General features: G+C 45.3%; 1 protein-coding gene across 13 annotated transcripts in view; it reads left to right on the top strand.

The window, feature by feature from the left end:
* HDLBP (high density lipoprotein binding protein) overlaps window positions 1-27,955 on the top strand; it is an 86,913-nt gene that overhangs the window by 31,881 nt on the left and 27,077 nt on the right. For 6 of the 13 annotated variants that reach the window (XM_003813054.6, XM_063595648.1, XM_034955557.3 and 3 more), the window contains 6 exons: window positions 15,256-15,320; window positions 16,882-16,994; window positions 19,184-19,341; window positions 20,867-21,082; window positions 27,004-27,210; window positions 27,411-27,626. In XM_003813054.6, coding sequence (XP_003813102.1) covers window positions 16,919-16,994; window positions 19,184-19,341; window positions 20,867-21,082; window positions 27,004-27,210; window positions 27,411-27,626 — 873 coding nt within the window. In that variant the 5' untranslated portion in view covers window positions 15,256-15,320; window positions 16,882-16,918. Of the gene's footprint in view, window positions 1-10,882; window positions 11,040-11,805; window positions 11,881-12,541; window positions 13,882-14,501; window positions 14,597-15,255; window positions 15,321-16,881; window positions 16,995-19,183; window positions 19,342-20,866; window positions 21,083-27,003; window positions 27,211-27,410; window positions 27,627-27,955 lie in introns of those variants that run through there. The other 7 variants (XM_034955558.3, XM_063595652.1, XM_008965613.4 and 4 more) reach the window with 5 other exon arrangements.

The following is a 27,955-nucleotide window of genomic DNA, read 5'->3' as shown; positions in this document are numbered from 1 at the left end:
AATACTCAGTAAATCGTTTTAAACAGATGTGCCGTCATCCAGGCTTTGTTTCATTTATACAGCACAGGCAGAGTATATTTAGTGTAATTCTTCAGACCCCTAGGATTTTCAGAATGGTAAATGAGCATTGGCTTTAACATAAAGTCACTGACTGCACTAGCCCCTAACAAGAGAGTCAGCCTTTTGAAGCTTTGAAGGCTTCTCTTAGAAGCGATCTAGCTATTGGCTGGGCGCAGTAGCTCACGCCTGTAATCCCAGCACTTTGGGAGGCTGAGGTGGGCGGATCACGAGGTCAGGAGATCGAGACCATCCTGGCTAACACGGTGAAACCCCGTCTCTACTAAAAATACAAAAAATTAGCCGGGCGTGGTGGTGGGCGCCTGTAGTCCCAGCTACTCGGGAGGCTGAGGCAGGAGAATGGTGTGAACCTGGGAGGCAGAGGTTACACTGAGCCAAGATCGTGCCACTGCACTCCAGCCTGGGCCACAGAGCGAGACTCTGTCTCAAGAAAAAAAAAAAAAAAGCCATCTAGCTATCAAAGTCCTTAGATGGCATCTTCTTGCACTATGAGGCTGTCTCATTTACACTGAAAATCTGTTTAGTGCAGCTACTTTCATCAGTGACCTTAGCTAAATCTTCATAACTCACTGCAGCTTCTACATCAGCACTTGCTGCTTCACCGTGCACTTTCATGTTAGAGATCTTAAACTTCAAGAACCAACCTCTGCTAGCTTGAGACATTTTTTCCTGCAGCTTCCTCACCTCTCTCAGCCTTCATGGAATTAAAGAGAGTTAGGGCCTTGCTCTGGATTAGGCTTTGGTTTAAGGGAATTTTGAGACTGGTTTAATCTTCTAGCCAGACCACTTAAACTTTCTCCTTATCAGCGATAAGGCTGTTTCGCTCTCTTACCATTTGTGTGTTCACTGGAGTAGCACTTTTCCTTCAGCCTTTTTTCTTTGCATTCACAGCTTGGCTATTTGGTGCAAGAGGCCTAGCTTTTGGCGTGTCTCAGCTTTTAACAACTCTTCTTCATGTGCCTTCTTAATCATTTCTAGCTTTTGATTTAATATGAGAGACGTGCAGCTCTTCCTTTCACTTGAACACTTAGAAGCAATTGTTGGGTTATTAATTGGTTTCCCCTGAATATTGTGTCTAGGGATCGGGCGGCATGAGGAGAGGGAGAGAGATGGGAGTGGCCAGTTGGAGCAGTCAGAACACACACAGCATTGATTGATTAAGTTCTCTGCCTTGTATGAGCGTGGTTTGTGGCACTCCAAAACAATTACAGTAGTAACATCAAGGATTACAGATCACCATAACAGATACAATGACAATGAAAACGTTTGAAATATTGCTAGAATTACCAAAATGTGCTGTTGGAAGAGAGGCATGGAAAGACCTGCAGAGTTGCCAAAACCTTCAGCCTATAATAAACACAATGTCTAAAAAACCCAAGTAAGAGAAGCACTGTAAGCTGAAGTGTGCCTCTATCTTTGGGCACATGTGTGAGAAATTCTTAGAAGTAGGAAGTGTTAGATCAAAGAATATTGATGTTTTAAATCTCAGTCCACAATCAAATATGTACGCTCTCCAAAGAGACCACACCAATTATTCCTCCAGCCACACCTGTTTTCCCACACTTTTTTTTGAGTCTTCAGATTTTATTTTTGCCAAACTGAGGTGAAATGTAGAATCTTATTCTACTTTTCACTTGCATTTTAAAATACAAATTGAATAAATGTTTCCTGCATTTCCATGAAAGGCCTGCTTGTATCTTTTGCCCATTTTTTAAAAATGGGTTATTAAAGAGTCCTTTAGGAAATACTGTAAACGTAACATGCTCCTCTTTTCCCCAGAAATGTTTGAGCCTGCCACGTGTGCCATGTTTGTGTTTGTGGTAGAGGAGATGTTTTCATGATTGAGAAGAAGACGCATTTTATACTCTTTTCCCCTAATGTAAATTTATTCATTAAACACAAAAGATTTGTAATAAAATATTTTTTCCTTAAGATTGTTATATAAAGTTTACTAATGAGAAAAACTCCCTTGTCAGTTTATAGTTTAGCTTTGGTTTGAAAATACAGACACTGTAGCACTGCTGTCCAATATGAGCCACATATATTTAAAATTTTCCAACATCTGCCTTAAAAATATAAAAATAAACAAGTGAAGTTAATTTTAATAATATTGTTTCACCCAATGTAAGATACTACCATTTTACATGTAGTCCATCCTAAAACTAATAATAAAATGTTTTACATAGTATTTCTTGTACTAAATCTTCAAAATCTGATGTATATTTTAGACTTACAGCACATATCATTTTAAACTAGCCACGTGTGAAGGCTGTAGTGACATGTGGCCAGCACAGCTCAAAAGAGTAGTCTGTTTCTATGAAAATCCATCAATTTATTCTTTTGGACCTAACATTTGTCCTATCCTCTTTTTTATTTTTTTGAGACAGGGTCTCACTTGGTCAACCAGGCTGGAGTGCAGTGTCACGATCTCAACTCATTGCAACTCCCACCTCCTAGGCCCAAGCGATTCTCCCACCTCAGCCTCCCGAGTAGCTGGGATTACAGGCATGCACCCCCAAGCCCGAGTAATTTTGTGTTTTAGTAGAGATGGGGTTTCTCCCTGTTGGTCAGGCTGATCTCGAACTCTCGACCTCAGGTAATCCACCCACCTCGGCCTCCCAAAGTGCTGGGATTACAGGCGTGAGCCACCATGCCCAGCCCCCCATCTTATTAAGAAAATAAATTGTATTTATCTGACACATGTTCTTTAATTAGGCTCTAAGTAAATAGTATTCTTTACTCAGCTGTAGAAATATGTGCTGATTGTTTCTGTATTTGTAAAATTAATGTAGTGGCATACTCCACTAAATGTATTAATTTAGTGGAAAGTAGTGAGTTTAGTGGTTTAGTGGAATTAAATGTTAGCATTCCCAAACAGTGAGATACCTATTAAAGGGCAGGTTCTTTTAGATACCATTTTCCTTGATCTTTTTAACAACTTGCAGAAAAGGCCCCAAAACTTAGAAATGTGAATTATTAAAGTTGAGAGCTTAAACAACTAGCCAAGGTGACCCAAATTATATCTGAGCAAGATTCTGAAAGCAGGTATCCTGGCAACAAGTTTGGTGTTCTTTATACAATTTGTTCTCATTATAGGTGCCTATAATGACTCGGATAAAACACAAGTTACGTATTTTCACCTTACCTAGAAATATGTGAATCAAAGAAATAAGCCAGAGAACAGTATCACTGGAGAATATACTAAGTTACCTTTTCTGTTACTTCCTGAAAAGTAGTGAAACTGACAGAATTAGTTAGTGGAGAAAGAACAAGGCAAATTTACAGGAAACCCTGGACTGCAAGGTCTTTGTTTCTGTCTCATCTGAACTTCCGTGAGACTTTATTTTAGGGCTGGGAGTTTAATGTAATAATATATACTGTAATATATCAGCAGTAAATACATGTGAGCCAAAGAAAAGTTGTTCCTTATTAGAATATGCTACAAGTCAAATTAAACTGAGTATAAATAAGCTTAATTATAAAATTAGTTTGTGCTAATAAAAATGTAATATGAGCCACATATAATTTTAAATTTTCAGCTTTCAAATGGGATGGAAACATTTCTTTGACCTGACTTTGACCACCACACTCAGTAATGGGAGTGCAAATTGTGCTAAACTTGGCTCCCATCCCATGGTGCCAATAACTTCCTATAAGACTGCACTGCTGCCAAGCAAGTGGTGGGCGCCTGTCCTCCACATCTCTGCTCCCACAGCCTTGGAGATGACCCCTGGTCCGCTGCTCCTCCTAACCCCTTCAGCATGGCTCCACTGCAGCGGGTTCCTGTCAGGTGATAAGTTAAAGCAAAGAGAGGAGTAGGCTGCACAAATTGTATACCTCTGTTTATCCATGTTATCCACTGACAATTAGGTTCTTAAAAATTTGTTGACTATTACTAGCAGTGCAGTGAGATGAGCATTCTTGTACGTATTTCCTTTTGCCCAGGAAAGCTTTTTCCTGAAGTACGTCTCCAGAAGTGGGATCATTCGCTCGTGGAGTATTTGCATCTTAAGCCTTAATAGGCCTTGCAAATGGTGTCAAATAAGGACCTAGTTTTTCCCTCCTACTGTAGATAACCAGTTTTCCCAGAGCCATTGATTGCATCATCCATCTCCCTGCTGATCCACACGACCACATCTGAGGCAGGCAATGTCAGTGTCTGTGGTGTCCGCGTTGGGCCCACTCTGCTGCTCCCTTGTTCTCTGTCTGTCCCGGCACTAGCACCACAGTCTGAATTACTGACACTGGAGAGAGCAAGCCCTCCTCCACGTTGTTTTCTTCAGAGTTATATTAGCTGTTCTTGGTCCTTGATCTTTTGTATAAATTTTGTTGTGTAAATATGATTGTATTTGTAAATATTCTAAAAATGGTGTATATAAATAATTTTTTTTACAATTCAGTGTTTGCAATGCAGCATTATAAAAATTACATATAGAAAACTTGTATAAATAAAAATTGTATAAAATCTGGTTGTAAAATTCCATACACACACATACCTTTTGGGATTTAAGTTACATTTGCATTGAATTTCTAGTCTAATTAGGGGAGAATTACTATCCATGATTAAGTCTTTCTTTAGATGACCATGGCCTGTCTCCATTTATTAAGGTCATTTCTGTATTTTGACAAAGGTTTTTATAAGTTCTATAAATCACATTTTTTTTCTTATTAGATTTTTAAAAATTTTTTTAGAGGGGTGGAGAGGGGACAGAGTCTCACGCTGTTGCTCACGCGGCAGTGCAGTGGCGTGATCTTGGTTCACTGCAGCATCCGCCTCCTGGGTTCAAGCGATTCTCGTGTCTCAGCCCCCCAAGTAGCTGGGACTACAGGCATGCATCACCACACCCGGCTTAGATTTATTTTTAATAGTTTGTTGCTGGTGTTTTGGAAACATAATTGATTGTGTGTATTGGTTTTATTTCCAGAAAACTTAACTGAACTTTTTAATTAGTTCTAATAGTGTGTCCATACATCCTCCTGGATTTTCTTCCAGCACAGTTATATTGTCTGTGAATACTGGCAGTTTTGGTTCATTTTCAATTCTGGTAACTTTCTTTTTCTTGCCATACTGCCCTGGCTTATATTCCTAGTTGCTATTAGGAATGGGTTAATTAGTTGAGATTCTTCATTTGAATTTTTTTTTTTTTTTTGGAGATGGAGTCTTGCTCTGTTGCCCAGGCTGGAGTGCAGTGGCACCATCTTGTTTCACTGCAACCTCCCCCTCCCGGGTTCAAGCAATCCTCCTGCCTCAGCCTCCCAAGTAGCTGGGAGTACAGGCATGTGCCACCACACCCGGCTAATGTTTGTATGTTTAGTAGAGACGGAGTTTCGCCATGTTGGCCAGGCTGGTCTCGAACTCTTGACCTCAGGTATCTGCCTGCCTCAGCCTCCCAAAGTGCTGGGATTACAGGCACGAGCCACCGTGCCCAGCCCATTTGAATCTTTTGAAATGATCAAATTATCTTTGCCCCTCATGCTGTTAATGTGGCGAGTAACTTTACTCTGTTTTTCTAATATTGTACCACCCCACATTACTGGATTAAACTTCATCGTGATAATATTTGTTTTTCTATTTCTGGGTCAGTTTGCAAGATTGTTTCAGGCTTTGGCTTTTAAATACCTAGGTGAGATTCACCTACTCCTTTGTCTGTGATGAGTCCAAGCCCCCTAGCTTTGTGTGGGAGATAATCTCTCAAAGCTTCCTTACAAAAGCATTTGGAGGCCCGCCTTTTTGTTGTATTATTTTGTTGTTGTTTGTTTTTTTTTGAGATGGAGTTTCACTTTTGTTTCCCAGACTGGAATGCAATGGCGTGGTCTCGGCCCACGGCAGCCTCCACCTCCCAGGTACAAGCGATTCTCCTGCCTCGGCCTCCTGAGTAGCTGGGATTACAGGCATGCACCACCACGCCCAACTAATTTTGCATTTTTAGTAGAGATAGGGTTTCATCATGTTGGTCAGGCTGGTCTCGAACTCCCAACCTCAGGTGATCCGCCCGCCTCGGCCTCCCAAAGTGCTGGGATTATAGGCGTGAGCCACCTTGCCCGGCCTTGTTGTAAGTTTTATATTTGTTTCTTTGAAGATTGGGGAAGGTTGGTTATTGAAACTATATTTCTAACTCAGTTTGGGTAACTTATTTTTCTAGAATTTGCCCATTTCATCTGTTTTCGAGTTTTTGACACTACTCTTCTCAATAGAATTCTTACATGATTTTTCAAAGTCTCCATTTTAGCTGTAGTTTTTGACCCCCTTTTAATTCTTAATATTGCCTACTTATACTGTCCTTTTTTCAGGAATCATTTTTGCCAGAGATTGAACTTGTCTTTTAAAAAATTTGGATGTAGGTTTTGTTTATCCTTTGTGGTATATGTCTTTTAGTTCATTAATATCTTATCTTTATTTCCTTCTACCTTTCTTTTGTTTATTCTGGTGTTTTTTGTTCTAGTTTCAGTAGTGGATGATTAGCTTATTTTATTTTTTTCCTCTTCACTAATAGGATGGCTTAAAGTTACAAGGCTTTAAGCAACAATCTTGTTTCATTCCACAAGGTGGGATATATAATTGCTTAATGGCTTAGTTTTAAATGTTTTCAGATTTCTTCCTTGTTCCATGAGTTACTTAGAAGCAAGTTTTAAAACTTATATAGTCTTTAAATTTTTAAGTTGAGTTCTAATTGAGTGGTGGTCTGAGAATGTTATTATGATTTAATTCTTTACTATTTGTTTAATTTTTTTTTTTAGCTCCTGGCCAGGTTTTATGGTTTTTTAAAAAGGTGTCACTTTTAATCATGTGTTCAATAAAGTAGATTTATTAATTGTGTTTGCATCCTCTATACATTTTCCAATCCCATAACCTGTGTTACCAAGAGAGTTGGGTCAGTCTCACCCTTTAACCTTGGATATATCAATTTCTCCTAGTAACCTTCAGTTTTTACTTTATATGTTTTGCAGCTATGTTATTAGATACATGTAATCAGAGTTACTGAATTTTTAAGTTCTTGACCTTCTCTGTTCTTAATAATGATTTTTATCCTACAGTGTGTGTTATCTGAAAATAATATAACCAACTTTCATATGGTTAGTATTTGCTCGGAGTACTTCTTCCATCTCTTTATTTCAGCCTATATGTCTGTATGGTTTAGGACTGTTGAATGGCCTATAGCTGCTGTTAGAGTTGGTCAGTTTAGTCTGTTAACACGTATTTAGGTTACTGATGGGTTTGAATTCATTCCTCTCATCAGTTTTGTGTTTTATTTACCTTGCTTTTTCATTGCTTCTTTTACTTTTCTTGCCTCCTATTCTTTTTTCTTGTTTTCTCTCTTTTCTTTAACAATTATTAATACAGTATAATGTAACCAGTAATAATGTACATCGTAATGAATACCGCTGAACCTACCACCTAATCCAAGATCTAGAACATTGCCAATAACTTCCATTTGAGTAAGAGTTTAGTTTGAATGTTAAAAACTCTTTGTTTTTCCTAGATTGTCTTTAAATTTTTAACATTCATTCTCAACAAGGGCTAAAATTAGTATCTCTAGCCTCTCCCCAAATAATAAGAATCTTGAAACCTTGCAACTTCATATCCCCCTTCCACCTTATATATTATTGCTGCCTAAGCATTTTAATTCTGTCTTTTATTTTATTTTGTACTTGCATATTCTGCTTACGTACCTATCTATAATTTAATTCCCTTCAAATTTTATTGTTGATATTAGTATAGGGTCACCACTTGTTTCACTTTATCTAGGTTGCTGGTTTATCAGTATTCCTTCTTTCTGGCTTTCATTTTCTTGCTGAAATTTGTCCTTTAGTAGGTCTGTCAGCAGGGATCTATTGGTAGTAGTTGCTTTATCTTTGAATATGTCTATTCTCATTCTTAAATGAAAAAGAATTCTTAAATCCAAATTGACAGTTATTTCTTTTGTCACAATTTATATACAGCCATTATCCTCTGGTATGTATTGTTTTAAGTGGTCTGCCTTTGGTCTCATAGTATTCTTTATGAGTAACCTGTCTTTTCTCTCTAGCTGCTTTTAAGGTCCTGCTCTTGTCTTTGGTGCTCTGAGGTTACTCTGTAGTGTGTTTTGATTTGGATTAGTTTAAATTATCCTGCTAGACACCTTCTCTGTCTTTTTTGGGATGAGGGAAGAATGTTGTATCATTAAATCTTAGAATTTTCTCAGCTATTTTAAAAAATGTTTCTTCTCTGTTCTTTGGATTTTTTCTTTTCTCTTTTTGTTTTGGAACTCCAGTTATAGACATATGTTAGAGTTTCTCATCCCATGGTTCTTAGCTCTTTCATTCGTTCCATCTCTCGATTTTTTTCTAAAATGTCACCTTTATGTCTCTTATGCTTTTTTATTGTCTCAATCTTAGTTCTGTCTCCCGAAGTTCTTGAGTCTAATCCTACTTCTAATCCATCCTTCCTTCTTTTTGAGCTTTGGGCTTTTAGCCTCTCTACCATTTGTGCTGATCTGTGGGTATCTTTTTTAGCCTGGTATGAGGTTTATTCTTTCCTGAGGCGGGGTGGGGGGGAATTGCTTTCTGTTTTGTTAATATCTCAGTTTGGGCTAGGGGTTCCTGGACAAATGGGCTTGGTTGTAGAGTACTAGTCCATTGTCCCTACAGCTCAAGAGATGCTCATATCTGCCAGCTCAGGATAGTCAGAGAAGGCATCCTGTAGTCCCCTCTGCACTAGTGGGCTTTTCTTCTTCTTTTTTTGATCTACCTATCTTCTGGTAAGTGTAGCCCTTTTGGGGATCATGACTTTATGGAATAGGAGGGTATCTCTTCTCACCTCCTACCTTGAGCAGACCCAAACTTCTCCCCCGTCCCTTTGAGGGCTGAAAACTCAAATGTCACAGACAGACGTTCACACTTCATTTGGTCTGAATATTGCTAGCCATGGAATTTCTAAAATTTGCTTCTATGAACTATTTATTAGTTTCAGTGTGCTAAGCCTGCTGGGAGGAAGTGCTGGTTGTGAGCATCAGCACAGAAGCATTCTGGACGGTTATTAGCACAAAGTTAGCATATGATTTTGTAATCTCTTCTGCTAACAGTGTTTTTTAAACTAACTCTTTACGGTGTCCTGTGTACTAGGTACTGTGCCTGTGCTGACTTCCTAGCTTTATTGGAAGTTCCTTGACAGTGGACCGAATCCCTACCCCTTACTCTTTCTCCATCTCCCTCTGCAGTGCTGAGCCCTCAAAAACAAAACAGCAACAAAAAACACACTTGCACTAGTTGCTGATTGGTTAATCCCCACGGAAAGGTTACCAACAAACCACAGCAGTGACACAGAAGGGAATGCCTATTTCCACATCTAGGGAGGCCCACCTGCCCAGTTCCGTGCTGCTGACTTAGAGCACGGCTTTGCTAATGATATCCTTGGCTCCTTCTCTGCGTCAAGCCGCAGGTGTTCTCTGCCTTCTGTGATTCTGCTCCCCTCCCTAGGTGGTGTCATGAAGTGCATGGTGTTTCTGCTGGCTCCTAGGCTTCTCCCCTGACCTTGCACATACAGTTGCCTGCTCCACTTCCCCACCTGCCCAGTCAGGGCATCACACCCCCTTATCCATCCAGTCTTCCTTGAATTTTACCCACCTCAGTGAGGGCAGCTCTTCCCAGTCACTCAGGCCAAGAACCTGTGTCTTTCTTAACTTCTTTTACACCCCTCTTCTGGTCAATAAGGAACTTCTTGGTGCTTCTTTCCGAATATATACCAAATCTGGCCATTTATTTCCTCCATTATGCCCACCATAATGCAAGCCATTGTCATCTTTAGACTGAACTATAGTAGGCCTCCCCTGCCCTCCCCTCCCCTGCCACTTAGTGTCAAGTGTTCCACAAAAAAAAAAAAAAAAAAAACACGTCTGATCCTGCCTTCTGCTGCTTGCAGCCCCCACCCAGCTCCCACCATCCTCAACAGCACCCGTGGCCCGGCTGCAGGCTGTGCGGACCTGACCCCATTCCCTGGGTAAGGCTGGGTGTGCCCCTACCTCTTCCCCTGTGTGGGACGGTCTTGTCCCCAGATACCTGTAGTTGATCCTGTGCCCTATGCAGTATTCTGTTGACCTGCGACTTTGCCAGAGGTTCAGACTGACATCTCTACAGATTGCTCGACTCCCTTTATACCCTTAAAAGAAACAGTGGCAGTTATCACTTAGTAAACACAATGGATGCAGAAGTGACAAGTCCTTCCCGGAGGGTGGAGACCCCGAGAGTAGGGATTCCGTTCCGCCCAGTCCTGCGTATCCACCGTGGGCTCAGAGGCCACACACCGGTTCTTTTGCGTGTATACATCTATGTAGAGATGGAGCCATAAGTAATACACGCTTTAAAGGAAGGGGATTTTACATTTTGGGGGGGAGATTAAGTTGATTGCCAAGGAATCGGGTGGGGATAGTTTATAAAAGTGAGGGACATAAGGAATAGACACGCAGGAATGAGGGAATGAAAGCCCCGGAGCCGCCTGGGAGCCTCACTGCGCTGTAGGACCTCGTGCCGGTGTGGCCATCCGTTTACGATGTGGTGGGCATCCTTTGAGGTTTTTCTTCTGTGATTTTGGGGAGGTGGGCGGTACTGGTGACATCTGCTTCCAGAGCAGCCGTCCTTCCTGCTCCCTTTCTGGTCTTCGGTTGTTTCCACTGGGGTTCTTGCGGGGCGCGCTCCCTCTGCTTTCTGGAGGTGATTAATTTCCCAACTGCTCGGCACCGCCTTCCCCACCCGAAAAAAGGATGCAGAACCACGCCTGCAGTTGGGTGGGCCTCCCGGGTGCTGGGCGGCCCGGGGCGGCGGGGACCCCAGCGGCGGGGCGGGCGGGCGCTGACGTGTCCAGGCGGGATTGGGCCGCCGCCCTATATAGCAGCCGGGGCCCGGGCGCCGCGCCTCGGAGCGTCCCGGCTTCTCCCGCGCGGGGGGCGAGTAAGCCAGCGGCAGGACCAGCGGGCGGGGGCCCACGAGTGAGCGCGCAGCACGGGGCTGGGAGGCCTGGGCGGGCGGGAGGACGGGGCGGGCGGGCTGCCGGGCTGGGCGGGGGGGGGGCTGCTGACGTGGAGGCCCAGGAGGGGGAGGGGCCCGGGTGCCGCGGCCCCCACCCGGGCCCCAGGCTGCGGCCCCCGCCCGCGGGTGTCCTGCTTACCGCGCGTGGCGGTTCCGGTCCAGACCTGGGGCCGGCTCCGAGTCTCTTCTGCGCGTGGCCGTGGCGCGGAGGGGCGCGCACAAACTTTCTCAAGTCCGGTGGCGCCGCTGGGCCGCTCTTGGCTGCAAGCTGGGCTCCCCCGCCTCCTCCCGGGGCTTCGGTGGGGCACCCCTGGTGCCGTGGCCGCACGGCGGGGAGGGGCGGCCGACCTGAGCCCAGGTCGCTGACGTTGCCGGGCCGGCCCTCCCCTCCCCCGCTCCGGCGGGGGCGCCGTGTGCGGCCAGGGTGGGGGTCCCTGGGAGGCCAGCGGGGTCCTTCCCCCCAGGTGGCGGCGGGGCGGGGGTCTGGGCGCAGGCCGGGCGGCGGGGCCCCCGCAGCACCTCCACCTGCCGCGCGGGGCCCGCGCCAGTCTACGTGTTCGGGGGTGGGGAAAGCTGCTCTTCTTGGGCCTGGAGTGCAACTTGGACGTGCCCCAGGGTCGTGGATGAAAAATACATTACGGAAAAGTACCGAATTTGGATGAAAGGCGGGGAGGCCGAGGGGTTGCTGTCCCTTTAAGCCTGTCCCCGCCCGCGGGCCCTCGTGGCCTGTGGGAGGGCCGTGCTGAGGTGGCATCTGCGAAAGTTCCTCCATGCAGGATGGGTGCCGACTTCCAGAACTTGGTGAGAAGTGCGGAGCGGAGCCTGCCTTCTGCTCGCCAGTCGCCTGTGGTCTCTCCTAGATTTCGATCTTGTGATCTCTGAGTGGATCAGGATTTTATTTTCCCATTCTGAACTTTGGTTTGTGGTCTTGAGTAATTTTAGTTTTGGAAGAGGAGAAGTCTGGGTTTCAGCCGGAGGCTTTTTTGGTGCCCTCCATACCCGGTCCTGTCTGGTGCTTTAAAGCACTTGCGGGTCTCATTAACTGAGGCTGAAATGAAATTCTTCCTGGAGTATTACTGATAATTCTCTTCGAAGACTGTTGCCCCTTGAATATGTAGTTGGCAAAACTTATCAGAAGGGAATCAACTTAATTACTTCCTCGTTTAAAAGCAAAAAAGTAGAACCCCTCATGTGAAGCCTTTTCTGTTGCTGTCAGCAACCTGTTAGACTTGTGCTAAACTTGTAAGCACCGGGTTTCCCACGCAACACACAGCTCTGTCAGGACTCCACGTTTTGCTCTACACGTATTAGGGCGGAAAGGGGTCTTGGTTCCTGCCCTCCTTCCTTTAGTTCTAGTTCTGTTTGCTGAAAGTTAAATTCTGAGATGTGACCTTTTTTGCTTTGGATGTTTGCACTCTGGGAAACAAAATTAAAAGTCCAGGTTCAGTATAGTTTGAGGTTTACATTAGGTGGACCTGGACACTGATTGATCCGAGCTTCCTATGGGAAAAGTAGTTGGGAGAGCCAGAATCATGAAGGGACTGGGGCCATATGGGAGGGACTGAAGGAGACAGGAGATAGGGCTCACCTACCAGAAGGAGCCTTGGAGGAGAGCGGACTTGTTCTCCATGGCCAGAAAGGGGAAAGAAGTTGTAGATTTTGTCATAACTTGAGGTGGAGCGTTTACAGCCATGCAGGGGTGGACCCGGGCCCTGAGAAGGCCACGAATTTCCTGTCCCTGGTGGTATTAAGAAATGGGATTAGATTAATATCTGAGGTTCCTTTCAATCCTGATTTGGACAGTACTGTTAGATCCAGTGAGAATCTGAGATACCCGATGTTAGCCTCTGTTCTTGGGTATCTAGGCCTGCCCAAGGTATCCTGGGAACTTTAGATAGCAAGTGGAGTTGCCTGGCGCTGTCCTGGGGTGGCTGAAAGATCCACATGGAACAGGATTAAACCCTCGTGGGTGTTGTCTGTGAAGGCAGAGCCAGGAGCAGGGCGTAGCAGTGCGGGGTGGACATGGAGCTGTAGGGTCAGCTTCTTAGGTGCTGCTTTGTTGAACCAGAGGCAGGTGGACCCCTGGGCTGTGCCTCACTGGATTGGGAGCACAGAAGGAGAATGAGACTGACTTTTAAGAAAATCTCACCCAGAATTTCAGGTGGGGACAGGGTCTGCATTTACATGTGGGTCATCAAATGCTTGCTTAAAACGCAGTCTTCGAAAACAGGTTTTTGAGTTGTTTAGAAGAAAAACAAAATGTTGTTTGATGATACCAGAACCCTAGATGTTAAATGTATCTCTAGTTGTGAACCATTTGTTACACACTCTGACAAACTGCCACTTGGAATCTGGAGGCTAGGGACCCAGTATAGCCTGTCAAACCAGTCTGGAGTTTTCTGGAGGTCTACCTTCTGCCTTACCTGGCTGCCTGAGGGTCTGTACACGCCTGAGGAACATGAGAGGCTCTGCTCCAGGGTCTCCCTCAGACACAGGAGTAGGTTCCCTTATGTTGAGACTCCTTTCAGTATAGGGTCTGGCTGGACTTGGCTTCTGAAGGGTGTGTGAGTGGTCTCAGAAGAGACTGACACTGGGTGCACAGTGGGGATTGGCTCATCACAGCTCCGTGCTGGAGAGTCGGTGCGGGCTGACATGGACGGAACTGCATTTTGCAGACTTCTAGTGTGGCTGTCACTGGGCACTAGAGACTTGCCCAGAACCTAGCTTGATAAGGGGGTGGGTGTCTGGGTTTAAGAAGTGACATTGGAGCCCGGGACAACCTTGAGTGAGAGACCATGCCAGGTGAGAGTCAGCAAGCAAGCGTGGGAGGGCGGAGGGTGGATGCGGGAGACCAGAGGCAAGTGTCACTGGACACCTGTTGGGGCACCTTAGCCTGGAGTGCCCTGCCCTGTTTTGCTCCCAGACCGGACAGACACTTGGAATCTCAAGGAGCTCTTGCCGAGTTGTGAATGTGCCAATCTGACACTTTGGAGAAATTTTCTTACTTTAATCTTTAAAACTTGCAAACTAGAATTTTGGTGATGCTTTTAAATGGAACACTCTTGATCAGTTTGTCCCACCTTTCCCCTTCAGTCTTGGGGTACATCTGTGTGTCTGGTGCATCTGGGACCCCATAGTGTCTCTGGTTTGTGGCAGGTTCCCTGTGTGACTCAAGCCCTGTATTTAGAGTTTTTAAAAAACTCATGACCAAGATTAGAATCCGGAAATACCACCAGTCCACATCCTCTGCTGGAAAGGCGAGACCCTTTAATCCAGTCTACTGGATGCACCCGCATTGCCATGAACCGCCTTCTCAGCTCCAGGCCCATGTGTCTTAAGGGCAAGATTGTTGTCACGGTACGAGTAGTCTTCTCCAGTTGAGTGGAGTGTTCCTGTTACTGTCATTGCTTTTCCCATTTTAGACACATGCCTCACTCCTGTCAGCAGTTCCACCTTTTCATGGTTGAGGAGCACATGTGGTCGCCAGCCTCCCATCTCCAGAGTCCCCTAAGGCAAGGTGACTCACCCTCCTACTTCACAGAGTTCTTGGTCCTCCCCAGACAGCCTTTGAAGGTTCCTTTCAATCCTGCGATTTTATGACCTGGTTTCTAAATCCCCAGTGGATTAGAAAGGACTGAAGGACTTTTACAGGCTAACAGCAAGAAGAACAAAGTAACTGCAAAATATACGGAGAATTCTTGAAGACAGTAGCTCTTGGTCACCATAAGCGCTGCAGAGACCCCGAGGTCCACATTCTGTTGTAGGTCAGAGCCCAGCACAACAACCCTTCTTCTGGTTCAGCCGCCTGGCGGTTATGTGGGGTACAGGAAAGATGATCCAGCCATGCAAGAGAGCACCAATGGTTCTGTGAGGATTTTACTTCAAAATAGTTAAGTTTAGAAGTTTGGCACTTAAAAGATCACTCCCTCAGGTCGCTGGAATAGTTGTCCTCTGCAAGTTGGAGCTGGTTCATGTTTTATTTTAATATGTTTTGTTTCAAGCTAACGTTTTTTTTTTCTTCCAAGAAACTTGCCTGAGTATTGGTGTTAGTAACCAAAGCATAAATATCTTGACCTTTTCTGATTTTGAGGTAAAAAGATCTGAGTTGTAAAATGTAGATAAGTAACTTTTCTCTGGTTTCCTCTCTCTTCTCTCCCACTTCCCATCCCATACCAGCAAAAGCTGGCAGGCTGACAGAGGCGGCCTCAGGACGGACCTTCTGGCTACTGACCGTTTTGCTGGTAAGTTTGACCCTGTCTGAAGACTTCCTGTCCCTGGGCTGTGTGTGGACCTGGGGGCGCAGGGATGCGTATTTTCTTAGTCCTGTGTGTACCTTCTTTCTTTATATCACACCTTCAAGTTTCTCGTGGTTCGTCAGAGATGTCTCCATAGCTTCACCTCCCAGCAGGAACCATCCATAGACGTGTGTCCCTTAGATGTGTCATCTGGCTTCCGTCTGTTTTTAATCTTTTATTTCTTAAATGTGAATTATGTTTATTCAGTATTATCTGAATTGGGGTCTTGCTTCTCTTTAGGATTGCAGGCCTTAACTTTTCTTCAACTTGGGGAGCGGTCTTAATTATGTTATAAAAATTATGCAAAATTCACTCCTTATTACTTGGCCTTGTTGTGCGAGTAATTGATGCGTAATTGTGTAAAGAAAATGGGTTCTTCCTCACTGTAGTAGTTTGGAGCTCACCTGGAACTGGGGAGAGGGAAGGAGAGGAAGCTAACATTCCTACCTCAGAATGCTGAATGTACCCCATTTTTCACATAAGGGAGCTGTGGCTTTCGGAGCCCATATCCCGCTGAGCACTGTGGCTGTGCTCATGAGAAACTCAGCGCCCTTGGGCCAGGTTTCCCCTGCTGTGCGAGTTCTGTCCCACACCTGGAGGAATGTGGAGAATAACCAGTCAGTTTGGATCAAGGGCATTTAGCGCAATTTGTGGGTCTGTTACTGTTGCTACAAAGCACTGAGGCTGCTTTTTCCTGTCACGCAGCTACCACTTATAACCACCTGGTTAAGTCGAGATTTGGAGGTGGTTTAGTTTGGGGCCTGGATGCACCTTGCAGAGAGAGCCCGCTGGCTTTTTGTAGCAACTGTCATGATGCATTTTGTAAGCATTAAGAGGTGTGTGGTGAGCAAATTGACAGAATAACCAAGGTCACTGTTAGGAGAACGATCCTGGTGTTGATCTATGCCTGGAGCCTGGGTCAGGCAGGTGGCAGGTTCCGTGGTCCCCCCACCCCTGCGGTTAGGGGTGGTGTTGACTGTGTCTCTGTGGCCCCTGGGGTGGAGAAATGGATGCAGACTGCCCCAAGTGGAGGATGAGCTCCTCCATTACAGGCAACTTTTGAGGGGACAGTTAACCAGCTGTTCTAGGACAAGCTTGTCCAACCCGAGGCCCAGGACAGCTTTGAACATGGCCCAACACAAATTTCTTAAACTTTCTTAAAACATGAGGTTTTTGTTTGTTTGTTTTGTTTTGTTTTTGTTTGTTTATTAGCTATCATTAGTTTATTTTATATGTGTCCCAAGATCATTCTTCTTGCATTGTGGCCCAGGGAAGACAAAAGATTGGCCACCCCTGTTCTAGGACCTCCTTTACTTGCATTTTTCCCCCTTTTTATCACTTGGTGAGAGTTTGGGTATCAGCTTACATCAGAGGTTGTGAGGAAAATAAAAAGGTATAGTTTGCTGGTAAAAAAGAGAGTAAAACTTTGCTAAAACTCTTAGGTTAACAATCTCATAGATAATTGAGGGTTGTACTTTGACTTCTGATTTATTCTTCTTTGCTTTAGTGGTTTTCCCGGATTGTGTGTAGGTGTGAGATCAACCATGAGTTCCGTTGCAGTTTTGACCCAAGAGAGTTTTGCTGAACACCGAAGTGGGCTGGTTCCGCAACAAATCAAAGGTGACAGCCCTTTTATGTGCTCTTCCTGGTAATGTCTAAGGCATTGCTCCCTCTAAAGCCTTTACCAAATCCCATGCCCTTTCTAGAAGTACCTTTTGGCCCTGTGGTTGTGGGGCAGGGAGGGTCCAACATCTTGTGCACTGTTTTCGCATTGCTGTGCGTGCAGGGGCGACTGGCCAGGCATGAGGAAATGAATCAAGTACAGTGAGATTTAACATGTGGGCAGCTTTCTGGAAAGCCAGCGAATTTGACCATTGGTAATTAATGCAGTCCTTTTCAAAACTGCTTTTTCCTAATTGTGGTGAACTAAAATCTGGGCTCTGAAGCATCCCAGAGCATTGCTTAAGCCTGCCTTGAGGATGAAGGCTGGACCTTGGCTTCGGAGTTCTCGAACGCCACTGGCTGGGATTAAGAGCAGTGCTGTACAGTAGAATAGACTACAAGCCACGTGTACAATTTTTAGGATTCTCTGGTACTTATTAAAAGGGAACAGGTGAAATTAATTTTGATATTTTACTCCAATATGTCTAATACACTGTCATTTCAACATCTCTAATGTAAAAAAAAGTGGGGGAACCATTGATATTTGAGATTATTTCTCTTCGAAGTCTGATGTGTATTTACAACGGCGGGACATTTCCTTCCATTTGAATGCCAGATTTTCATCCAAAATCCTTGATCTGTGTTTAGATGTTATAAAATCTTCATTTGAAAGAGCAGATTGTTCTACTCCAGGTTGTTCGAAACACACTTAAAAGTTTTCCAATAACTAAATTGAGTATTAGTTCTTAAAATTAATTAAAATATAAAATTCACTTTTCCTTAGTCACACTAGCCACATTTCAGAAGCTCATTTCTGGTGGCTGCTGTGTCAGGTGTTGGAACCCCAGAAGCTGCTTTGTTCTGGGGGCCTGGGATCCTCCTACTGGAGCCAGCTTCCCTGTGAAGTCTCTGTTTCCCTTTCTAGAGAGGGAAGACGGCACTGAAAGAATGCTCCCACCTGTCCTGTCAGCGCTGTCGGGTAGATGGGCATGCAGCTGGGAAGCGATGGGCCTGGACTTGGGCATGAGCCTGTCTGATTCCAGAGATCATCCCCCTGTTCTCTGTCACATCCATTCATGGTGTTTTTCACTGGGCCTTGCTATTGCCAAGACGCCGTGCTCAGTCCTGGGGATTTGGGGTTATCCAAAACAGTCACACCCTTGATTTCATGGAGATTGTGGCTAATGGCACAAACACATGAACAAATAGGGCACTATGGAAGATGGAAGTGATGATAATCAGGGAACCTGATTTCCACAAGCCTTGCTGTCCTCTGCCTTGGGCAGGGCAGGGGAAGATCAGCGGTGACAATTCCCACTGCAGTCTTTTTTTTTGAGACGGAGTTTTGCTCTTGTTGCCCAGGCTGGAGTGCAATGGCGCAGTCTTGGCTCACTGCAACCTCTGCCTCCCGGGTTCAAGCGATTGTTCTGCCTCAGCCTCCGGAGTAGCTGGGATTACAGGCATGCACCACCCACACCTGGCTAATTTGTATTATTAGTAGAGACAGGGTTTCTCCATGTTGGTCAGGCTGGTCTCGAACTCCCGACCTCAGGTGATCTGCCTGCCTCACCCTCCCAAAGTGCTGGGATTACAGGTGTGAGCCACCGTGCCCGGCCTCCACGGCAATCATTTTTAACCTTGTATGTTACAGTGGAAAATCAGAGTTTGCTTCAAAGGCAATTCTCACAGGTGGTGCTGGGTAGGACCATTGTTTTGCAAATGCAGGGGTCTGCTCTGTGCCTGGCATTGTCATAGTTGTGATTTTTTTAAGTGTGTTATTAGACTCTAGAGGACTTAAAAATTGATGTAGCAAGGCTTGCTTTCAAGGGACTCACCCCGTTAGGGGAGTGGGGCTCGCAGTGTCTGAGCTGATGTTTACCAGGGAGGCCATGTGGATGGGGGTAGGTTCGCTGTCAGAGACTGGGAGTCTCTGGCCTCCTCTAGCTCTCACACTTAGGGTGCTGGGCCTGGTGACCTCCTGGGGCCTTTTCCCATCACTATGAATTAGAAGAGAGGGGTGAGGGGAGTTGTCCTTGGAGCATTTGATGGTTCTTGTTTGTCTGTTTTTAAGCACTAAAACCCTTAAAAGTGGTTTTCATGTAATGCTAAAAGTAGTGCTTCCTTTTAATCTGTGTTGGCTGGTCCAGTTGCCACTCTAAATTCAGAAGAGGAGAGTGACCCTCCAACCTACAAAGATGCCTTCCCTCCACTTCCTGAGAAAGCTGCTTGCCTGGAAAGTGCCCAGGAACCCGCTGGAGCCTGGGGGAACAAGATCCGACCCATCAAGGCTTCTGTCATCACTCAGGTAGAAACACCATTCTTTCTTTTAAAAATTTTATCATGTAACATGTCTGTGTAAATTTTTAAATTTTTTTTCTTTTCTTTTTTTTTTTTTGAGACAGAGTCCCGCTCTGTCGCCCAGGCTGGAGTGCAGTGGCGCGATCTCGGCTCACTGCACGCTCCGCCTTCCGGGTTCACGCCATTCTCCTGCCTCAGCCTCCCGAGTAGCTGGGACTACAGGTGCCCGCCACCACGCCTGGCTAATTTTTGTATTTTTAGTAGAGACGGGGTTTCACCGTCTTAACAAGGATGCTCTCCATCTCCTGACCTCGTGATCCGCCCTCCTCGGCCTCCCAAAGTGCTGGGATTACAGGCGTGAGCCACCGCGCCCGGCCAGTTTTTTAAATTTTTAAAAATTAATTGCTGTTCTTTCTTAACCTATCCTTCCACGTGTAGAATCTGATGGAAGAGTTTCTGAATGTGCAAGATTGAGAATGCTTTGAGTAGCTAAAGGGAGAAGGCCTTCAATTTAAATCATCCCCCACCCCAGAGATGTTTCTGTCGACCACTTCTCTCATGTCCACCCTGTATGCTAGCACTCAGTAGGACAGGCACGCGGTCATTTTGCAGGCAGTGTTTGTCAGATGAATGGGTCCTGTTTTCTGTTCTCTATTCATCATCCTACTTTCTCGAAGAGGTTAACCAGTTTCCTGGTTTTCTTTGGCTTCAGTAGCCTTTCTCTCTGCTACCTGAATTTGAGATGTTAGTGAGTTTCAAAACTTTTATATAAACTCATATCATCTGGTCATGGTGGAAAATTACTATCTCGCTGCCAGTGTCTTCCCTGAATTTTAGGCTCATAAACAGTTGCATCCCAATCCTTCCATTTTCACCTGTCTGCTATCTTGTTAATGGTTTTGTTAAATGTACCACTGTCTACTTGGTGACTGTGGTCTCACACCAGGGTAGTTGATCCCTCTTGCTTCCACTTTGTCCCTCCTCAGTTCTTCTCCATAAAGCAACGGGAGGGACCCTCCACCATCAAGCAGAATGCCTCCTGCTGAAAAGCCTGTGTTGACTTTTACTACAGGGTGGGATGGGTGATCCTCTTCACTGTCCCCCTCTGGTGTGTGCACCAGGCTCCGCCCCCATCCACCTCCTCCGCTTTCCTGCCTGTACACCCTTAGTTCCCTCACCTCTTAACATGGATAGCTGCCTCGTGCTACAGGAAGGTGTTTCCTGGCCGTCCCCAGGGTCCACCTCCCACTTTCTCTCAAACTCTCTTCCCCCTGTTGATTTCATCACAGCACTTGCTAGCTGCCTCATTCATTTGTGCAGCTGATGTGGTTCTCTCCTTAGGATGTCAGCCTCTTGACCTTGGCCCTTTCTCCTTGTCTTTCGGCTGCTTTATCCCAGGGCTTCGAGCAGTGCCTGTGGGCAGGGTGGGGCTGCTTTGTGAGTGGATGGTGATGAACACGTGTTCTTTACTCCCTGTCTGTTGGCCTTCTTTTAATCTCTTAACCTTCCCTTTTTCGATCTTTTTTGAGCAGGTGTTCCATGTACCCCTGGAGGAGAGAAAATACAAGGATATGAACCAGTTTGGAGAAGGTGAACAAGCAAAAATCTGCCTTGAGATCATGCAGAGAACCGGTGCTCACTTGGAGCTGTCTTTGGCCAAAGACCAAGGCCTCTCCATCATGGTGTCAGGAAAGCTGGATGCTGTCATGAAAGCTCGGAAGGACATTGTTGCTAGACTGCAGACTCAGGTGGGTAGCCTGAGGCCTACTTCTCCCCAGTGACTGTGTGCCCGTTCCATTACCCGGCTCCTGATGCAGGCTAGAACGTCACTGGACCCTTCCTACCAGTGGGACAGTTCCGTCTTTTGGAGGTAGGACAGCAACATTCAGAGTCCCCTGGCATTTTTAGTGGAAAAACTCACTAAACTAATAATAGAACTGGGACACTTACCATTTTTGCTCTTTGAGTGAATGAACTTGAAAGTAATAATCATTTTTTTTTTAAGAGACAGTCTCACCTTGTTGTCTAGGCTCTTGTGCAGTGGCTATTCACAAGTGTGGTTATGGTACACTGTGGCCTCAAACTCCTGGGCTCAGGCAATCCACCTAGCCTCCCAGTTAGCTGGGATTACAGGCACACCACCACATCTGGCCAAACTGAAAATTAGAAGCTTGTCCCAGAGTTTGAGACACTCAAAAGAAGCTGGGCTTGCTGAATGGTAAAGATGGGTGGTTCCCATTGCTTTGCTAGTATGTTCACTAACTACACATTTCCAGGCCCCAAATTGAGGAGATTACAAGTTCAAATTCTGTTTTAAGCCAGTTTCCTAGTCTTTGGCAGTCTGATGCCAGTACTTGGACTTTATTTAAGAACATTTGTAATAAGCAAATCTCTGATGCATTTCTCCCTAAGTGGTAGCACTTAAAGACCAAGAAAAATGTAAAGAATCTTACTAAAGTGTTGCATGACTGCTGTTGTACTAGATAGGCTTATTTAGGAATGGGGGTTCTTCCCATCTGCTACTGAGTCTCCTTGATCTTGTGGGAGCTGGATCTGGAGCACCCTGGAGCACGGTGGTTGGACGATGGGGATCTGATGGGAGAGGGCCTGAGGGGTAGGAGTGCAGGGTGTAGCCAGGAGGCGAGGCAGAGGAGTGCCACCTAATGCAGGTCCAGCTGTGCCACTTAACCACATGGGGGCATCGGGACAGTCCCCAACCCCAGCTGGCTTCATGGAGTTAAACCATTAAGTGTTAGGAAGGTGAAAGTGTTGCTTATAATTGTCCAGCATGGCGGCCAGTGCATAATAGGCTCTGAAAGTTTTCCAGGTGTCTGCTAGTCAGTGGATATTTGAGCTTCTGTTTTGTAATCAACACTGTAGGGGAAAGGGCCACTTCACTGAATATATGGATCAGAATGAAGACACTGACCCCTGACACTCTCCTACTCCTCAATTATCTTCAGACAAATCCCAGATACATTATTGTGCCTTAGTTCAGATCTTCCCGTTTTCATGTATACATATATATAGTCATTGTGCTCCTAACTCATGTAATCATATTGATAGTGGTTTCTTAATATTATACCTTTTTAACCCAGTCTCTGTTTGGACTTTCCTCATCATCTCCAAGATGTTTCTTCCAGTTGGTCTTTTCAAGTCAGTGTCCAAACAAGGTCACAATGTTGCATTTGATTATAGAGTCCTGTCTCTCATTCTTTAACAGTGCTTACTCCCTCCTACCCCCTCTTTATTATTTTTTTTTTTTTTTGAGACAGGATCTCACTTTGTTGCCCAGGCTGGAGTGCAGTGGTGCAGACACAGCTCATGGCAGCCTTGACCTCCTGGGCTCAAGTGATCCTCCTGACTCAGCCCTTCAAGTAGTTGAGACTGCAGGCATGCACCATCAGGCCCGGCTTTTTGTTTGTTTGTTTTTTGGCAGATGCGGGTTTTCACCATGTTGCCCACTCTGGTCTCAAACCCCTAGGCTCAAATGATCCACTCATTTCAGCCTACCAAAGTGTTGGAATTACAGGCGTGAGCCACCACGCCCAGCGAATCCTCCCCTTTTTTAATGCCATTGATTAGTGGGGACCGTAGGTTTTTGGTTCTGCTATTGACTGATTATTTTTGGTGAACTGGTGTTAGATCTCTAGGGGCTTGGTTACTTCCACAGTCAGCTTGTTGGGCAAGAAGACCCTGTAGGTGGTGCTGAGTCTGTGCTGTGATAGCTGGTTGTTCTGCTTTGAACTGATTTTGAGATTGATCATTAGGCTCAGGTCTGGGTCTTCCCTTGTAAAGTTCCCTATCAGTGCTTTGTGTAATCATTTTACTATCAATTGGTGATTGCCCAAATTCGTTAAGGGTTGCAAATTATGCTTTTCTAATTCTCTCCCTGCTCATACATTAGTTGATAATTCTTGTAAAGAAGAATTTTTCTTCATCAGCAGTTGGGTGGGAAGTACCAGATAAATAATCGATTCTTTGGCGCTCCGGCGACTTCAGTGTTGATCAGTGACTCTCTTTAGTGTCATTATGAACTCAGGCATTGTCCATCATTCTTCATGCTGGAGCTGCTTCATCTTTGGCCAGTGGGTCCCCTCCTTTCAGTTTTGTTCCCTGCAGCTTTCTGTCATGACCTATTAATATCAATACCTTCTGGCCAGGTGCAGTGGCTCACGCCTATAATCCTAGCACTTTGGGAGGCTGAGGCGGGCAGATCACCTCAGGTCAGGAGTTTGAGACCAGCCTGGCCAGTAGGGCGAAACCCCATCTCTACTAAAAATACAAAAAAATTAGCCAGGCGTGGCGGTGGGTGCCTGTAATCTCAGCTACTTGGGAGGCTGAGGCAGAAGAATCACTTGAACCCGGGAGGCAGAGGTTGCAGTGAGCCAAGATCGTGCCATTGCACTCCAGCCTGTGCAACAGGAGCAAAACTCTGTCTCAAAATAAATAAATAAATAAATAAATAAATAAATAACTTCTTAATTTCTAACACAGAAAGATGCCTCAGGCTAATCTTACATATTTCCTTCCACAGACCTTGAGTCGGCTGTTTCTCTCTGAACTCTGAACCTTTTGAGTAGGAAATTGCAGTTGGAGACTCCAGTCTCCATAGGTGCATGTCGCAACTAGGTTGTCAGAGCTTCTAGGCTTTTTCAGAAGACAGAGCTAGGATAATTGTACTTTTAAGAAAGGAAAAGCAGGCGGTGACTCTCACGCCTGTAATCCTAGCACTTTGGGAGGCCGAGGTGAGCAGATTGCATGAGCACAGGAATTTGAGACCAGCCTGGGCAACATGGTCAGACCCCATCTCTACAAAAAATAGCTGGGCGTGGTGGTGTGCTCACCTGTAATCCCAGCTACTTAGAAGTCTGAGGAGAAAGGATTGTTTGAGCCTGGGAGGTGGAGGCTTCTGTGAGCAGTGTTTGCACCACCGCAGCCCAGCCTGGGTGACAGAGTGAGAGCCTGTCCCAGAAAAGGAAAATCATGAGTTCAAAATCACTTGAAGTAATTCCTTTTTTCTGAGTTTTTCTGTCATCTTGATATAGTTAGGTACATTTGTTTCCATTTACTGTCAATTTTTAAAGTATTTCAACATTTACATGCTTGCAAAGTCAACGTTATATAATAAAGTACTTTCAGAGAAATCTCCCCTGCCTGTTACCTTCACCCTGCTCCCTCCTCACCTTTGCAGGCGGCCATTCCTGGTCCTGGTTTATCCTTTGTTGTTTGTTGTTTGAGAGCAGAAGCAAAATACAGCTTGCCATACACTCTGTTCTATGCCTTGCTTTTTTTCTTTTATTATTTTTTGGAGGTGTCTGCATATCAGTAAGTAGTGATTTTTCTCATTTCTTTGTTCAGCAGTGTAATATTCTGTGGGCGTACTGTAATTTACCCAGGCTTTCCTACTGATGGGCATTTGGGTAGTTTCCAGACTTTAGCTGTTACAAATTATGTTACAGTAGCAATCGTGTGCATATGCTATTTCCTGTTTTACCCAGTGTATCTTGGGATAGATTCCTAGAAGTGAGACGGCTGGGTCAGAGGGTGGCTGCGTGTGGAATTGGGCCATCTGATGCTAAATTTCCTTCCTTAGGAATTAGTGTTTTGCAGTCTCATCAGCAGTATGCAAGAGCCAGGCTCATCACATTCTTGGGTTTTAGCCAATGTGAGAGGCAACCAAATATACTTTAAATTTGCATTTTTCTGATGAGCAAGATTGAGCACCTTTTCAATATATAAGGGCCACTTGCATTTTTTATTATCTTGAGTCATTGTTAGGAAAGTTTTTTCACTATCAGGTCGTAAGAAAGTTTATCTTTTCTTCTGCTGCTTGTAAATGTGTTCTTACATTTCAGTTTCTGATCTATTTGGAATTTATTGCAAATAGGGTTGAGGCACTGATTGAGTTTCACTTTTTTCCATACGGCTTTCGAGTTGTCAGCACTATTTTTTTGTTTGTTGTAACACAGGGTCTCAGCCTGCCACATAAGCTGAAATGCCATGGCGTGATCACGGCTCACCGGAGCCTCAACCTCCTAGGCTCAGGCAGTTCTCCTGCCTCAGCCACCCCAGTAGCTGGGACCACAGGCACGCGTCACCATGGCCAGCTAATTTTTTTTTTTTTTTTTTTTTTTTGAGACGGAGTCTTGCTCTGTCGCCCAGGCTGGAATGCAGTGGCGCGATCTCGGCTCACTGCAAGCTCCGCCTCCCAGGTTCACAGCATTCCCCTGCCTCAGCCTCCCGAGTAGCTGGGATTACAGGCGCCTGCCACCATGCTAATTTTTGTATTTTTGGTGACCTCGTGATCCACCCACCTCGGCCTCCCAAAGTGCTGGGATTACAGGCGTGAGCCACTGCGCCTGGCCTTGGCCAGCTAATTTTTAAAATTTTTGTAGAAGTCAGGTTTCACCATGTTGCCCAGGCTGATCTTGGACTCCTGGGCTCAAACAATCCTCTCATCTCGGCTTCCCGGAGTGCTGGGATTACAGGCATGCCATCACTGTCTTGAAAAGACATTTTGCTCTAGTGAACTTGAGTGGCTGCTTTTATCATGTCCTAAATGTTTATATTAACTTAGCTCTGTTTCTGGGTTTTCAGTTCAGACCAGCAGGTCTGTCTTTCCGTATACTGGTATTTCCTATGTTAATGATAATGGTTTCATGTTTAATGTCTAGGACCACTGTTAACACCTCCACCCTGCACTATTCTTTTTCAGGGTTTTCTTGTTTATTTTTGTTTGTTCTGTGTTACAACCTTTATAATCAACTGTTTGAAATTGTATTAATATTTTAAAGTTAATTGGGATAATCGCCATCTACTTAAACCTTCTTTTAGCTATTTTAAGGAGTGTTTTCTAATTTCGAATGCACATACTCCACCTTGTGTTGGGCTTATGTCTTGCTATTTTCTTGTCCTTTTTTCTGTTAGAAACACATCTTTTGGCCAGGCGCAGTGGCTCACACCTGCAATCCCAGCACTTTGGGAGGCTGAGGTGGGCGGATCACAAGGTCAGGAGTTCGAGACCATCGGGGCCAACATGGTGAAACCCTGCCTCTACTAAAAATATAAAAATTAGCTGGGCATGGTGGCGCACGCCTGTAGTCCCAGCTAATCGAGAGGCTGAGGCAGGAGAATCCCTTGAACCCAGGAGGCAGAGGTTACAGTGAGCCAAGATCGCACCACTGCACTCCAGCCTGGCGACAGAGCGGGACTCCGTCTCAAAAAAAAAAAGAAACGCATCTCTTTCATTACATCTTCTAAGTAGTTGTTGTTTGTGGAAGTTAATGTTGTTAACTTCTTGATTTCAGTCTTTTCTCCTTGCTATAAATAGAATTTCACCCAGTAGTTTTTTCAGGGTTTCTGGATATGCAGTCATGCTTCTTCCTGTCCAGCTTTTGTGGATGTTAACTCTTGTCTCCCTTTGTGGGTGTATATTCCAGTGGATGTTAAGTAGTGGTGCAGATACACTCGAACTTACCCTAACCTGGGAGTCAGGGCAACCTTCCCCAAGCATGTGATGTTTAAGCTCATGCTGTTTTAATGGATGAGTTGGTGCTGCTGGGCAGGAATAAGCAAAGATGGTGTTTCTGCCAGAATGTCTTGGAAAAATATGCTCCTTCAGAACCTACAAATATTCTTGTTTTCTTTTATTCTCTTCTTGCTATAGGCCTCAGCAACTGTTGCCATTCCCAAAGAACACCATCGCTTTGTTATTGGCAAAAATGGAGAGAAACTGCAAGACTTGGAGCTAAAAACTGCAACCAAAATCCAGATCCCACGCCCAGATGACCCCAGCAATCAGATCAAGATCACTGGCACCAAAGAGGGCATCGAGAAAGCTCGCCATGAAGTCTTACTCATCTCTGCCGAGCAGGTGAGGCCTGTGTGAGTGCCTCGTGCCCCTGCCTACCTGCTTGTGCAGACCTCACTCCCTCATGGGTTGCCGTGTCCAGTGTGGACTTAAAGGCATAATGTGGTGGGGGTGGAGGGCTTGACTCCAACTCTAGAAAGCCCTGTCTGTCCCCAGTTTGTTTTCAAAGGCCTGTTCTTATCAGATCATCCCTTCCTTTCCAGGACAAACGTGCTGTGGAGAGGCTAGAAGTAGAAAAGGCATTCCACCCCTTCATCGCTGGGCCGTATAATAGACTGGTTGGCGAGATCATGCAGGAGACAGGCACGCGCATCAACATCCCCCCACCCAGCGTGAACCGGACAGAGATTGTCTTCACTGGAGAGAAGGAACAGTTGGCTCAGGCTGTGGCTCGCATCAAGAAGATTTATGAGGAGAAGGTACACGATTTAGAGGAGGCAAATCCCCATGGGCAGGAATAGAAACGAGGATTTGGGTCTGGAGATTCAGTTAAGGCCTGGTTCTGCCCCTTATCTTTTTGTCCTTGATGAAGATGCTTATTGTCTCTACACTTGAGTGACCCGGGTGAGATCGGTGCCCGCCCCCCCTTGCTGTTGAGCATCTGCCTGGCAGTTGTCCTTGCCGTCCTGGGCCTCTGGCTGTGCTGACAGGCTGCCAGCTGGGCTGCCCCGGGTCAGATGCACATCCCGGACTTGTTCACGTCTTAGATTAAGCTGTTAGCTCAGCTTAGTGAACTTTGAGGTCTGAA

Source organism: Pan paniscus, chromosome 13 (assembly GCF_029289425.2).
Source record: "Pan paniscus chromosome 13, NHGRI_mPanPan1-v2.0_pri, whole genome shotgun sequence".
Classification (NCBI taxonomy): Eukaryota; Metazoa; Chordata; class Mammalia; order Primates; family Hominidae; genus Pan; species Pan paniscus.
Note: the sequence above shows the minus strand (reverse complement) of the source record. Positions and strands in the feature narration are given on the sequence as shown.